Genomic DNA, 15,140 nt, shown 5'->3' with positions numbered 1-15,140 from the left:
ATACACTGTCAGTGCCAAATAATACAAATATTATTTTTATTTGCTGCCAGGGCCTGCAATACATGGCTGGACCCTCCGGCAGTGAAGGGGTTACTATTGTGAATCTGCCAGGGGCTTTGTACCCTTCAATGCAAACACCATATTCATGCCGAGAGTGTGGGGGGGGGGGGGGGGGGGTGCTGTGCCATGAATCCTTCCTCACATTTCCACTGAGCTGCCACCTTCCAGCTTCAGAGAATGACCTTCTCTTTCTCGGAGATATGCTTCCCTCCTGTAACTTGTTGAAATATATATATCTGAAAGTTCATCTATGTCTCCCCCTCCGTTCCCTCCTTCAAGCAGTAATATGAAATGCTACATCAACGCTGCAGTACTACAGAATTACCACTAGATGGCACTTCATTAACATGTATAAATTATTCTCTCTGGCTGATCTATGTACAATTGTATTTACAGTATACAGCGATAGCAGTATACACAGCGCTATACAAAATTACAATACAGGGGAAATAAAGTTAGAAGTTGGGGATAAGAGCAGCATGTACATGACAACATAAGGTAAAGGGAATCCCTACCCGAGTAACTGTATATATTTATTATATTGCCCCACACTATGGCAGTCACCTGAGCCCTATTTGTATTGTTACTTTGTGTGAACCCTGTAGCAAGTGTGTTACTGAGTGTGCGCCCGAGACTGGGACGTTCCTCAAAGTCGCTTTAGGTTTTTTTTTTTTCTAAATCCCCCCAAGTGCAAAGCAGAGAAAACCCCCAATGTAAACCCCCTCAGTGCAAAAACCCGGTGTGCGAAACCACCCCAGTGCAAACCCTCTCTGTGCAAAACCCCCTCTGTGCAAAAACCCCAGTGCAAAAACCCGATATGCAAACCCTCTCTGTGCAAAAACCCCTCCGTGCAAAAACCCCTCCGTGCAAAAACCCCAGTACAAAAACCTGGTGTGCGAAACCACCCCAGTGCAAACCCTCTCTGTGCAAAATCCCCTCCGTGCAAAAACCCCAGTGCAAAAACCCGATGTGCAAACCCTCTCTGTGCAAAACCCCCTCCGTGCAAAACCCCCAGTGCAAAAACCCGGTGTGCAAACCCTCTCTGTGCAAAACCCCCTCCGTGCAAAAACCCCAGTGCAAAAACCCGATATGCAAACCCTCTCTGTGCAAAACCCCCTCCGTGCAAAAACCCCAGTGCAAACGTCCTCAGTGCAAAAACCCGGTGTGCGAAACCACCCCAGTGCAAACCCTCTCTGTGCAAAACCCCCTCCGTGCAAAAACCCGGTGTGCAAACCCTCTCTGTGCAAAACCCCCTCCGTGCAAAAACCCCAGTGCAAACCCCCTCAGTGCACACCCCCCCCCCCCCCCCCCCAGTGCAAAAACCCCTGCAGCAGAAGCAATCTCACTGACAGCAACGATTACATTTTGCACTGGTTTTGCCCCAGTTTTGCAGCTGTCAGACCTTATTAAAGCTGCAGTTCAAGCTATAAATAAATCAGTTATGTACTGTGAGAAAATACTTGTAGCATTAAAAAAAAAGAATGTTTTAAAGACATTTTTAATGTTTCTAATGTAGGAAGCATTTCCAAAGTGACAGCCCCTTCCCCTTCTGATAGGCGCTGGCTCTCAGCCCCGCCCTCTCTCTAGCAGTGAACCAAATGTATCTAGTAACTGCCCAGTCAATCATATTTCAGGACTACATTGCCCACAATGCTGTGCAAGAAGTGAATCAAATAACCCTGAGAAAGCGGTTGATTACATTAGAACGGATCGATCTGCAGTTTAGCCAATCACCTGTCAGTGTGCAGATTGTATTCATGCACATATTGAATGGGAAAAATTATTGGGTTTTTTGTTTTTTTAAAACGGCAGCTTGAACTGCAGCTTTAAATACCCCCGCCCCTCCTTCATACCCCCACCCCCTCCTTCATACCCCTGTTGCATAAACCCCAAGCTGTACATTGGTCACAGATAAATGTGTGCAGACTGCAGCGGCGTTACTGCCATCTTGTCACCAGGTGGCAGCATTGCACTGGCCTTGGTCAACCGGCTTCAAAGAGAGCGCATCCAGTTCCTGAACCTTGTGAGCTGAGGGACTGGTTCCCATTGGGTCATGTGACTGGGAGGGACGGTGCCGGGCAGGAAGCTGGGTCCTGGTCCACACTGTGACATGTCCCTTTCCAACCTCCCCCGAGATGTCCTGGTTGGCACAGCCCTGCTGGGGGCCACCTTTGTAGCTGGTGTGTATGTCGGTAAGTGTCCTGCCGTGTGTGTGTGTGTGTGTGTGTGTGTGTGTGTGTGTATGTGTCTTTATATATTGTAACCTTGTCTGATTACACTGTTACATACGCACATAACATTATCTCTACCTGTGCATGATACAGAGACAGACCAACTGCCAGTCTGATACAGAGACACAGAGACAGACAGTCCAACTGCCAGTCTGATACAGAGACACAGAGACAGACAGTCCAACTGCCAGTCTGATACAGAGACAGACAGTCCAACTGCCAGTCTAATACAGAGACACAGAGACAGACAGCCCAACTGCCAGTCTGATACAGAGACAGACAGTCCAACTGCCAGTCTAATACAGAGACACAGAGACAGACAGCCCAAGTGCCAGTCTGATACAGAGACACAGAGACAGTCCAACTGCCAGTCTGATACAGAGACACAGAGACAGACAGCCCAAGTGCCAGTCTGATACAGAGACAGACAGTCCAACTGCCAGTCTAATACAGAGACACAGAGACAGACAGCCCAACTGCCAGTCTGATACAGAGACAGACAATCCAACTGCCAGTCTAATACAGAGACACAGAGACAGACAGCCCAAGTGCCAGTCTGATACAGAGACAGCCCAACTGCCAGTCTGATACAGAGACACAGAGACAGACAGTCCAACTGCCAGTCTGATACAGAGACAGACAGTCCAACTGCCAGTCTAATACAGAGACACAGAGACAGACAGCCCAAGTGCCAGTCTGATACAGAGACACAGAGACAGTCCAAGTGCCAGTCTGATACAGAGACACAGAGACAGTCCAAGTGCCAGTCTGATACAGAGACACAGAGACAGTCCAACTGCCAGTCTGATACAGAGACACAGAGACAGTCCAACTGCCAGTCTGATACAGAGACAGAGACAGTCCAACTGCCAGTCTGATACAGAGACACAGAGACAGACAGCCCAAGTGCCAGTCTGATACAGAGACACAGAGACAGTCCAACTGCCAGTCTGATACAGACACAGACAGTCCAACTGCCAGTCTGATACAGAGACACAGACAGTCCAACTGCCAGTCTGATACAGAGACACAGAGACAGTCCAACTGCCAGTCTGATACAGAGACACAGAGACAGTCCAACTGCCAGTCTGATACAGAGACAGAGACAGTCCAACTGCCAGTCTGATACAGAGACACAGAGACAGACAGCCCAAGTGCCAGTCTGATACAGAGACACAGAGACAGTCCAACTGCCAGTCTGATACAGACACAGACAGTCCAACTGCCAGTCTGATACAGAGACACAGACAGTCCAACTGCCAGTCTGATATAGAGACACAGAGACAGTCCAACTGCCAGTCTGATACAGAGACACAGACAGTCCAACTGCCAGTCTGATACAGAGACACAGACAGTCCAACTGCCAGTCTGATATAGAGACACAGAGACAGTCCAACTGCCAGTCTGATACAGAGACACAGAGACAGTCCAACTGCCAGTCTGATACAGAGACACAGACAATCCAACTGCCAGTCTGATACAGAGACATAGAGACAGTCCAACTGCCAGTCTGATACAGAGACACAGACAGTCCAACTGCCAGTCTGATACAGAGACACAGACAGTCCAACTGCCAGTCTGATACAGAGACACAGACAGTCCAACTGCCAGTCTGATACAGAGACACAGACAGTCCAACTGCCAGTCTGATATAGAGACACAGAGACAGTCCAACTGCCAGTCTGATACAGAGACACAGAGACAGTCCAACTGCCAGTCTGATACAGAGACACAGACAATCCAACTGCCAGTCTGATACAGAGACACAGAGACAGTCCAACTGCCAGTCTGATACAGAGACACAGACAGTCCAACTGCCAGTCTGATACAGAGACACAGACAGTCCAACTGCCAGTCTGATACAGAGACACAGACAGTCCAACTGCCAGTCTGATACAGAGACACAGAGACAGTCCAACTGCCAGTCTGATACAGAGACACAGAGACAGTCCAACTGCCAGTCTGATACAGAGACAGAGACAGTCCAACTGCCAGTCTGATACAGAGACACAGAGACAGACAGCCCAAGTGCCAGTCTGATACAGAGACACAGAGACAGTCCAACTGCCAGTCTGATACAGACACAGACAGTCCAACTGCCAGTCTGATACAGAGACACAGACAGTCCAACTGCCAGTCTGATATAGAGACACAGAGACAGTCCAACTGCCAGTCTGATACAGAGACACAGAGACAGTCCAACTGCCAGTCTGATACAGAGACACAGAGACAGTCCAACTGCCAGTCTGATACAGAGACAGAGACAGTCCAACTGCCAGTCTGATACAGAGACACAGAGACAGACAGTCCAACTGCCAGTCTGATACAGAGACACAGAGACAGTCCAACTGCCAGTCTGATACAGACACAGACAGTCCAACTGCCAGTCTGATACAGAGACACAGACAGTCCAACTGCCAGTCTGATATAGAGACACAGAGACAGTCCAACTGCCAGTCTGATACAGAGACACAGACAGTCCAACTGCCAGTCTGATACAGAGACACAGACAGTCCAACTGCCAGTCTGATATAGAGACACAGAGACAGTCCAACTGCCAGTCTGATACAGAGACACAGAGACAGTCCAACTGCCAGTCTGATACAGAGACACAGACAATCCAACTGCCAGTCTGATACAGAGACACAGAGACAGTCCAACTGCCAGTCTGATACAGAGACACAGAGACAGTCCAACTGCCAGTCTGATACAGAGACACAGACAGTCCAACTGCCAGTCTGATACAGAGACACAGACAGTCCAACTGCCAGTCTGATACAGAGACACAGAGACAGTCCAACTGCCAGTCTGATACAGAGACACAGACAGTCCAACTGCCAGTCTGATACAGAGACACAGACAGTCCAACTGCCAGTCTGATACAGAGACACAGACAGTCCAACTGCCAGTCTGATACAGAGACACAGAGACAGTCCAACTGCCAGTCTGATACAGAGACACAGAGACAGTCCAACTGCCAGTCTGATACAGAGACACAGAGACAGTCCAACTGCCAGTCTGATACAGAGACACAGAGACAGTCCAACTGCCAGTCTGATACAGAGACACAGAGACAGTCCAACTGCCAGTCTGATACAGAGACACAGAGACAGTCCAACTGCCAGTCTGATACAGAGACACAGAGACAGTCCAACTGCCAATCTGATACAGAGACACAGAGACAGACAGCCCAACTGCCAGTCTGATACAGAGACAGACAGTCCAACTGCCAGTCTAATACAGAGACACAGAGACAGACAGCCCAAGTGCCAGTCTGATACAGAGACACAGATACAGTCCAACTGCCAGTCTGATACAGAGACACAGAGACAGACAGTCCAACTGCCAGTCTGATACAGAGACAGACAGTCCAACTGCCAGTCTAATACAGAGACACAGAGACAGACAGCCCAACTGCCAGTCTGATACAGAGACAGACAGCCCAACTGCCAGTCTGATACAGAGACACAGAGACAGTCCAACTGCCAGTCTGATACAGAGACACAGACAATCCAACTGCCAGTCTGATACAGAGACACAGAGACAGTCCAACTGCCAGTCTGATACAGAGACACAGAGACAGTCCAACTGCCAGTCTGATACAGAGACACAGACAGTCCAACTGCCAGTCTGATACAGAGACACAGACAGTCCAACTGCCAGTCTGATACAGAGACACAGAGACAGTCCAACTGCCAGTCTGATACAGAGACACAGACAGTCCAACTGCCAGTCTGATACAGAGACACAGACAGTCCAACTGCCAGTCTGATACAGAGACACAGACAGTCCAACTGCCAGTCTGATACAGAGACACAGAGACAGTCCAACTGCCAGTCTGATACAGAGACACAGAGACAGTCCAACTGCCAGTCTGATACAGAGACACAGAGACAGTCCAACTGCCAGTCTGATACAGAGACACAGAGACAGTCCAACTGCCAATCTGATACAGAGACACAGAGACAGACAGCCCAACTGCCAGTCTGATACAGAGACAGACAGTCCAACTGCCAGTCTAATACAGAGACACAGAGACAGACAGCCCAAGTGCCAGTCTGATACAGAGACACAGATACAGTCCAACTGCCAGTCTGATACAGAGACACAGAGACAGACAGTCCAACTGCCAGTCTGATACAGAGACAGACAGTCCAACTGCCAGTCTAATACAGAGACACAGAGACAGACAGCCCAACTGCCAGTCTAATACAGAGACACAGAGACAGACAGCCCAACTGCCAGTCTGATACAGAGACAGACAGTCCAACTGCCAGTCTAATACAGAGACACAGAGACAGACAGCCCAAGTGCCAGTCTGATACAGAGACACAGAGACAGTCCAACTGCCAGTCTGATACAGAGACACAGAGACAGACAGCCCAAGTGCCAGTCTGATACAGAGACACAGACAGTCCAACTGCCAGTCTGATACAGAGACACAGAGACAGTCCAACTGCCAGTCTGATACAGAGACACAGAGACAGTCCAACTGCCAGTCTGATACAGAGACACAGAGACAGTCCAACTGCCAGTCTGATACAGAGACACAGAGACAGTCCAACTGCCAGTCTGATACAGAGACACAGAGACAGTCCAACTGCCAGTCTGATACAGAGACACAGAGACAGTCCAACTGCCAGTCTGATACAGAGACACAGAGACAGTCCAACTGCCAGTCTGATACAGAGACACAGAGACAGTCCAACTGCCAGTCTGATACAGAGACACAGAGACAGTCCAACTGCCAGTCTGATACAGAGACACAGAGACAGTCCAACTGCCAGTCTGATACAGAGACACAGAGACAGTCCAACTGCCAGTCTGATACAGAGACACAGAGACAGTCCAACTGCCAGTCTGATACAGAGACACAGAGACAGTCCAACTGCCAGTCTGATACAGAGACACAGAGACAGTCCAACTGCCAGTCTGATACAGAGACACAGAGACAGACAGCCCAAGTGCCAGTCTGATACAGAGACACAGAGACAGTCCAACTGCCAGTCTGATACAGACACAGACAGTCCAACTGCCAGTCTGATACAGAGACACAGACAGTCCAACTGCCAGTCTGATATAGAGACACAGAGACAGTCCAACTGCCAGTCTGATACAGAGACACAGAGACAGTCCAACTGCCAGTCTGATACAGAGACACAGAGACAGTCCAACTGCCAGTCTGATACAGAGACAGAGACAGTCCAACTGCCAGTCTGATACAGAGACACAGAGACAGACAGCCCAAGTGCCAGTCTGATACAGAGACACAGAGACAGTCCAACTGCCAGTCTGATACAGACACAGACAGTCCAACTGCCAGTCTGATACAGAGACACAGACAGTCCAACTGCCAGTCTGATATAGAGACACAGAGACAGTCCAACTGCCAGTCTGATACAGAGACACAGACAGTCCAACTGCCAGTCTGATACAGAGACACAGACAGTCCAACTGCCAGTCTGATATAGAGACACAGAGACAGTCCAACTGCCAGTCTGATACAGAGACACAGAGACAGTCCAACTGCCAGTCTGATACAGAGACACAGACAATCCAACTGCCAGTCTGATACAGAGACACAGAGACAGTCCAACTGCCAGTCTGATACAGAGACACAGACAATCCAACTGCCAGTCTGATACAGAGACACAGAGACAGTCCAACTGCCAGTCTGATACAGAGACACAGACAGTCCAACTGCCAGTCTGATACAGAGACACAGACAGTCCAACTGCCAGTCTGATACAGAGACACAGACAGTCCAACTGCCAGTCTGATACAGAGACACAGAGACAGTCCAACTGCCAGTCTGATACAGAGACACAGAGACAGTCCAACTGCCAGTCTGATACAGAGACACAGAGACAGTCCAACTGCCAGTCTGATACAGAGACACAGACAGTCCAACTGCCAGTCTGATACAGAGACACAGACAGTCCAACTGCCAGTCTGATACAGAGACACAGACAGTCCAACTGCCAGTCTGATACAGAGACACAGAGACAGTCCAACTGCCAGTCTGATACAGAGACACAGAGACAGTCCAACTGCCAGTCTGATACAGAGACACAGAGACAGTCCAACTGCCAGTCTGATACAGAGACACAGAGACAGTCCAACTGCCAGTCTGATACAGAGACACAGAGACAGTCCAACTGCCAGTCTGATACAGAGACACAGAGACAGTCCAACTGCCAATCTGATACAGAGACACAGAGACAGACAGACCAACTGCCAGTCTGATACAGAGACAGACAGTCCAACTGCCAGTCTAATACAGAGACCCAGAGACAGACAGCCCAAGTGCCAGTCTGATACAGAGACACAGATACAGTCCAACTGCCAGTCTGATACAGAGACACAGATACAGTCCAACTGCCAGTCTGATACAGAGACAGACAGTCCAACTGCCAGTCTAATACAGAGACACAGAGACAGACAGCCCAACTGCCAGTCTGATACAGAGACAGACAGTCCAACTGCCAGTCTAATACAGAGACACAGAGACAGACAGCCCAAGTGCCAGTCTGATACAGAGACACAGAGACAGTCCAACTGCCAGTCTGATACAGAGACACAGAGACAGACAGCCCAAGTGCCAGTCTGATACAGAGACACAGACAGTCCAACTGCCAGTCTGATACAGAGACACAGAGACAGTCCAACTGCCAGTCTGATACAGAGACACAGAGACAGTCCAACTGCCAGTCTGATACAGAGACACAGAGACAGTCCAACTGCCAGTCTGATACAGAGACACAGAGACAGTCCAACTGCCAGTCTGATACAGAGACACAGAGACAGTCCAACTGCCAGTCTGATACAGAGACACAGAGACAGTCCAACTGCCAGTCTGATACAGAGACACAGAGACAGTCCAACTGCCAGTCTGATACAGAGACACAGAGACAGTCCAACTGCCAGTCTGATACAGAGACACAGAGACAGTCCAACTGCCAGTCTGATACAGAGACACAGAGACAGTCCAACTGCCAGTCTGATACAGAGACACAGAGACAGTCCAACTGCCAGTCTGATACAGAGACACAGAGACAGTCCAACTGCCAGTCTGATACAGAGACAGAGACAGTCCAACTGCCAGTCTGATACAGAGACACAGAGACAGACAGCCCAAGTGCCAGTCTGATACAGAGACACAGACAGTCCAACTGCCAGTCTGATATAGAGACACAGAGACAGTCCAACTGCCAGTCTGATACAGAGACACAGACAGTCCAACTGCCAGTCTGATACAGAGACACAGACAGTCCAACTGCCAGTCTGATATAGAGACACAGAGACAGTCCAACTGCCAGTCTGATACAGAGACACAGAGACAGTCCAACTGCCAGTCTGATACAGAGACACAGACAATCCAACTGCCAGTCTGATACAGAGACACAGAGACAGTCCAACTGCCAGTCTGATACAGAGACACAGACAGTCCAACTGCCAGTCTGATACAGAGACACAGACAGTCCAACTGCCAGTCTGATACAGAGACACAGACAGTCCAACTGCCAGTCTGATACAGAGACACAGACAGTCCAACTGCCAGTCTGATACAGAGACACAGAGACAGTCCAACTGCCAGTCTGATACAGAGACACAGAGACAGTCCAACTGCCAGTCTGATACAGAGACACAGACAGTCCAACTGCCAGTCTGATACAGAGACACAGACAGTCCAACTGCCAGTCTGATACAGAGACACAGACAGTCCAACTGCCAGTCTGATACAGAGACACAGAGACAGTCCAACTGCCAGTCTGATACAGAGACACAGAGACAGTCCAACTGCCAGTCTGATACAGAGACACAGAGACAGTCCAACTGCCAGTCTGATACAGAGACACAGAGACAGTCCAACTGCCAGTCTGATACAGAGACACAGAGACAGTCCAACTGCCAGTCTGATACAGAGACACAGAGACAGTCCAACTGCCAATCTGATACAGAGACACAGAGACAGACAGCCCAACTGCCAGTCTGATACAGAGACAGACAGTCCAACTGCCAGTCTAATACAGAGACACAGAGACAGACAGCCCAAGTGCCAGTCTGATACAGAGACACAGAGACAGTCCAACTGCCAGTCTGATACAGAGACACAGAGACAGACAGTCCAACTGCCAGTCTGATACAGAGACAGACAGTCCAACTGCCAGTCTAATACAGAGACACAGAAACAGACAGCCCAACTGCCAGTCTGATACAGAGACAGACAGTCCAACTGCCAGTCTAATACAGAGACACAGAGACAGACAGCCCAAGTGCCAGTCTGATACAGAGACACAGAGACAGTCCAACTGCCAGTCTGATACAGAGACACAGAGACAGACAGCCCAAGTGCCAGTCTGATACAGAGACACAGACAGTCCAACTGCCTGTCTGATACAGAGACACAGAGACAGTCCAACTGCCAGTCTGATACAGAGACACAGAGACAGTCCAACTGCCAGTCTGATACAGAGACACAGAGACAGTCCAACTGCCAGTCTGATACAGAGACACAGAGACAGTCCAACTGCCAGTCTGATACAGAGACACAGAGACAGTCCAACTGCCAGTCTGATACAGAGACACAGAGACAGTCCAACTGCCAGTCTGATACAGAGACACAGAGACAGTCCAACTGCCAGTCTGATACAGAGACACAGAGACAGTCCAACTGCCAGTCTGATACAGAGACACAGAGACAGTCCAACTGCCAGTCTGATACAGAGACACAGAGACAGTCCAACTGCCAGTCTGATACAGAGACAGAGACAGTCCAACTGCCAGTCTGATACAGAGACACAGAGACAGACAGCCCAAGTGCCAGTCTGATACAGAGACACAGAGACAGTCCAACTGCCAGTCTGATACAGACACAGACAGTCCAACTGCCAGTCTGATACAGAGACACAGACAGTCCAACTGCCAGTCTGATATAGAGACACAGAGACAGTCCAACTGCCAGTCTGATACAGAGACACAGACAGTCCAACTGCCAGTCTGATACAGAGACACAGACAGTCCAACTGCCAGTCTGATATAGAGACACAGAGACAGTCCAACTGCCAGTCTGATACAGAGACACAGAGACAGTCCAACTGCCAGTCTGACACAGAGACAGTCCAACTGCCAGTCTGATACAGAGACACAGACAATCCAACTGCCAGTCTGATACAGAGACACAGAGACAGTCCAACTGCCAGTCTGATACAGAGACACAGACAGTCCAACTGCCAGTCTGATACAGAGACACAGACAGTCCAACTGCCAGTCTGATACAGAGACACAGACAGTCCAACTGCCAGTCTGATACAGAGACACAGAGACAGTCCAACTGCCAGTCTGATACAGAGACACAGAGACAGTCCAACTGCCAGTCTGATACAGAGACACAGAGACAGTCCAACTGCCAGTCTGATACAGAGACACAGAGACAGTCCAACTGCCAGTCTGATACAGAGACACAGAGACAGTCCAACTGCCAGTCTGATACAGAGACACAGAGACAGTCCAACTGCCAGTCTGATACAGAGACACAGAGACAGTCCAACTGCCAGTCTGATACAGAGACACAGAGACAGTCCAACTGCCAGTCTGATACAGAGACACAGAGACAGTCCAACTGCCAGTCTGATACAGAGACACAGAGACAGTCCAACTGCCAGTCTGATACAGAGACACAGAGACAGTCCAACTGCCAGTCTGATACAGAGACAGAGACAGTCCAACTGCCAGTCTGATACAGAGACACAGAGACAGACAGCCCAAGTGCCAGTCTGATACAGAGACACAGAGACAGTCCAACTGCCAGTCTGATACAGACACAGACAGTCCAACTGCCAGTCTGATACAGAGACACAGACAGTCCAACTGCCAGTCTGATACAGACACAGACAGTCCAACTGCCAGTCTGATACAGACACAGACAATCCAACTGCCAGTCTGATACAGAGACACAGAGACAGTCCAACTGCCAGTCTGATACAGAGACACAGACAGTCCAACTGCCAGTCTGATACAGAGACACAGACAGTCCAACTGCCAGTCTGATACAGAGACACAGACAGTCCAACTGCCAGTCTGATACAGAGACACAGAGACAGTCCAACTGCCAGTCTGATACAGAGACACAGAGACAGTCCAACTGCCAGTCTGATACAGAGACACAGAGACAGTCCAACTGCCAGTCTGATACAGAGACACAGAGACAGTCCAACTGCCAGTCTGATACAGAGACACAGAGACAGTCCAACTGCCAGTCTGATACAGAGACACAGAGACAGTCCAACTGCCAGTCTGATACAGAGACACAGAGACAGTCCAACTGCCAGTCTGATACAGAGACACAGAGACAGTCCAACTGCCAGTCTGATACAGAGACACAGAGACAGTCCAACTGCCAGTCTGATACAGAGACACAGAGACAGTCCAACTGCCAGTCTGATACAGAGACACAGAGACAGTCCAACTGCCAGTCTGATACAGAGACAGAGACAGTCCAACTGCCAGTCTGATACAGAGACACAGAGACAGACAGCCCAAGTGCCAGTCTGATACAGAGACACAGAGACAGTCCAACTGCCAGTCTGATACAGAGACACAGACAGTCCAACTGCCAGTCTGATATAGAGACACAGAGACAGTCCAACTGCCAGTCTGATACAGAGACACAGACAGTCCAACTGCCAGTCTGATACAGAGACACAGACAGTCCAACTGCCAGTCTGATATAGAGACACAGAGACAGTCCAACTGCCAGTCTGATACAGAGACACAGAGACAGTCCAACTGCCAGTCTGATACAGAGACACAGACAGTCCAACTGCCAGTCTGATACAGAGACACAGAGACAGTCCAACTGCCAGTCTGATACAGAGACAGAGACAGTCCAACTGCCAGTCTGATACAGAGACACAGAGACAGACAGCCCAAGTGCCAGTCTGATACAGAGACACAGAGACAGTCCAACTGCCAGTCTGATACAGACACAGACAGTCCAACTGCCAGTCTGATACAGAGACACAGACAGTCCAACTGCCAGTCTGATATAGAGACACAGAGACAGTCCAACTGCCAGTCTGATACAGAGACACAGACAGTCCAACTGCCAGTCTGATACAGAGACACAGACAGTCCAACTGCCAGTCTGATACAGAGACACAGAGACAGTCCAACTGCCAGTCTGATACAGAGACACAGAGACAGTCCAACTGCCAGTCTGATACAGAGACACAGACAATCCAACTGCCAGTCTGATACAGAGACAGTCCAACTGCCAGTCTGATACAGAGACACAGACAGTCCAACTGCCAGTCTGATACAGAGACACAGACAGTCCAACTGCCAGTCTGATACAGAGACACAGACAGTCCAACTGCCAGTCTGATACAGAGACACAGAGACAGTCCAACTGCCAGTCTGATACAGAGACACAGAGACAGTCCAACTGCCAGTCTGATACAGAGACACAGAGACAGTCCAACTGCCAGTCTGATACAGAGACACAGAGACAGTCCAACTGCCAGTCTGATACAGAGACACAGAGACAGTCCAACTGCCAGTCTGATACAGAGACACAGAGACAGTCCAACTGCCAGTCTGATACAGAGACACAGAGACAGTCCAACTGCCAGTCTGATACAGAGACACAGAGACAGTCCAACTGCCAGTCTGATACAGAGACACAGAGACAGTCCAACTGCCAGTCTGATACAGAGACACAGAGACAGTCCAACTGCCAGTCTGATACAGAGACAGAGACAGTCCAACTGCCAGTCTGATACAGAGACACAGAGACAGACAGCCCAAGTGCCAGTCTGATACAGAGACACAGAGACAGTCCAACTGCCAGTCTGATACAGACACAGACAGTCCAACTGCCAGTCTGATACAGAGACACAGACAGTCCAACTGCCAGTCTGATATAGAGACACAGAGACAGTCCAACTGCCAGTCTGATACAGAGACACAGACAGTCCAACTGCCAGTCTGATACAGAGACACAGACAGTACAACTGCCAGTCTGATATAGAGACACAGAGACAGTCTAACTGCCAGTCTGATACAGAGACACAGAGACAGTCCAACTGCCAGTCTGATACAGAGACACAGACAATCCAACTGCCAGTCTGATACAGAGACACAGAGACAGTCCAACTGCCAGTCTGATACAGAGACACAGACAGTCCAACTGCCAGTCTGATACAGAGACACAGACAGTCCAACTGCCAGTCTGATACAGAGACACAGACAGTCCAACTGCCAGTCTGATACAGAGACACAGAGACAGTCCAACTGCCAGTCTGATACAGAGACACAGAGACAGTCCAACTGCCAGTCTGATACAGAGACACAGACAGTCCAACTGCCAGTCTGATACAGAGACACAGACAGTCCAACTGCCAGTCTGATACAGAGACACAGACAGTCCAACTGCCAGTCTGATACAGAGACACAGAGACAGTCCAACTGCCAGTCTGATACAGAGACACAGAGACAGTCCAACTGCCAGTCTGATACAGAGACACAGAGACAGTCCAACTGCCAGTCTGATACAGAGACACAGAGACAGTCCAACTGCCAGTCTGATACAGAGACACAGAGACAGTCCAACTGCCAGTCTGATACAGAGACACAGAGACAGTCCAACTGCCAGTCTGATACAGAGACACAGAGACAGTCCAACTGCCAATCTGATACAGAGACACAGAGACAGACAGCCCAACTGCCAGTCTGATACAGAGACAGACAGTCCAACTGCCAGTCTAATACAGAGACCCAGAGACAGACAGCCCAAGTGCCAGTCTGATACAGAGACACAGATACAGTCCAACTGCCAGTCTGATACAG

At 49.5% G+C, this 15,140-nt stretch overlaps 1 protein-coding gene across 3 annotated transcripts in view; it reads left to right on the top strand.

Annotated features, from left to right (window-relative positions):
• The first annotated feature begins 1,953 nt into the window (after positions 1–1,953).
• The window catches only part of COMTD1 (catechol-O-methyltransferase domain containing 1), a 43,943-nt gene continuing 30,756 nt past the window's right edge, over positions 1,954–15,140 (top strand). Inside the window, exon 1 of one of the 3 annotated variants that reach the window (XM_075610339.1) lies at positions 1,954–2,252. In XM_075610339.1, the coding sequence (XP_075466454.1) occupies positions 2,171–2,252 (82 nt within the window). In that variant the 5' untranslated portion in view covers positions 1,954–2,170. The remainder of the gene's footprint in view (positions 2,253–15,140) is intronic. The other 2 variants (XM_075610342.1, XM_075610340.1) reach the window with 2 other exon arrangements.

The sequence above is a fragment of the Ascaphus truei genome, chromosome 8 (assembly GCF_040206685.1).
Source record: "Ascaphus truei isolate aAscTru1 chromosome 8, aAscTru1.hap1, whole genome shotgun sequence".
NCBI lineage: Eukaryota > Metazoa > Chordata > Amphibia > Anura > Ascaphidae > Ascaphus > Ascaphus truei.
The sequence above is the reverse complement of the archived record's forward strand: the minus strand, read 5'-3'. Positions and strand labels throughout refer to the sequence as shown.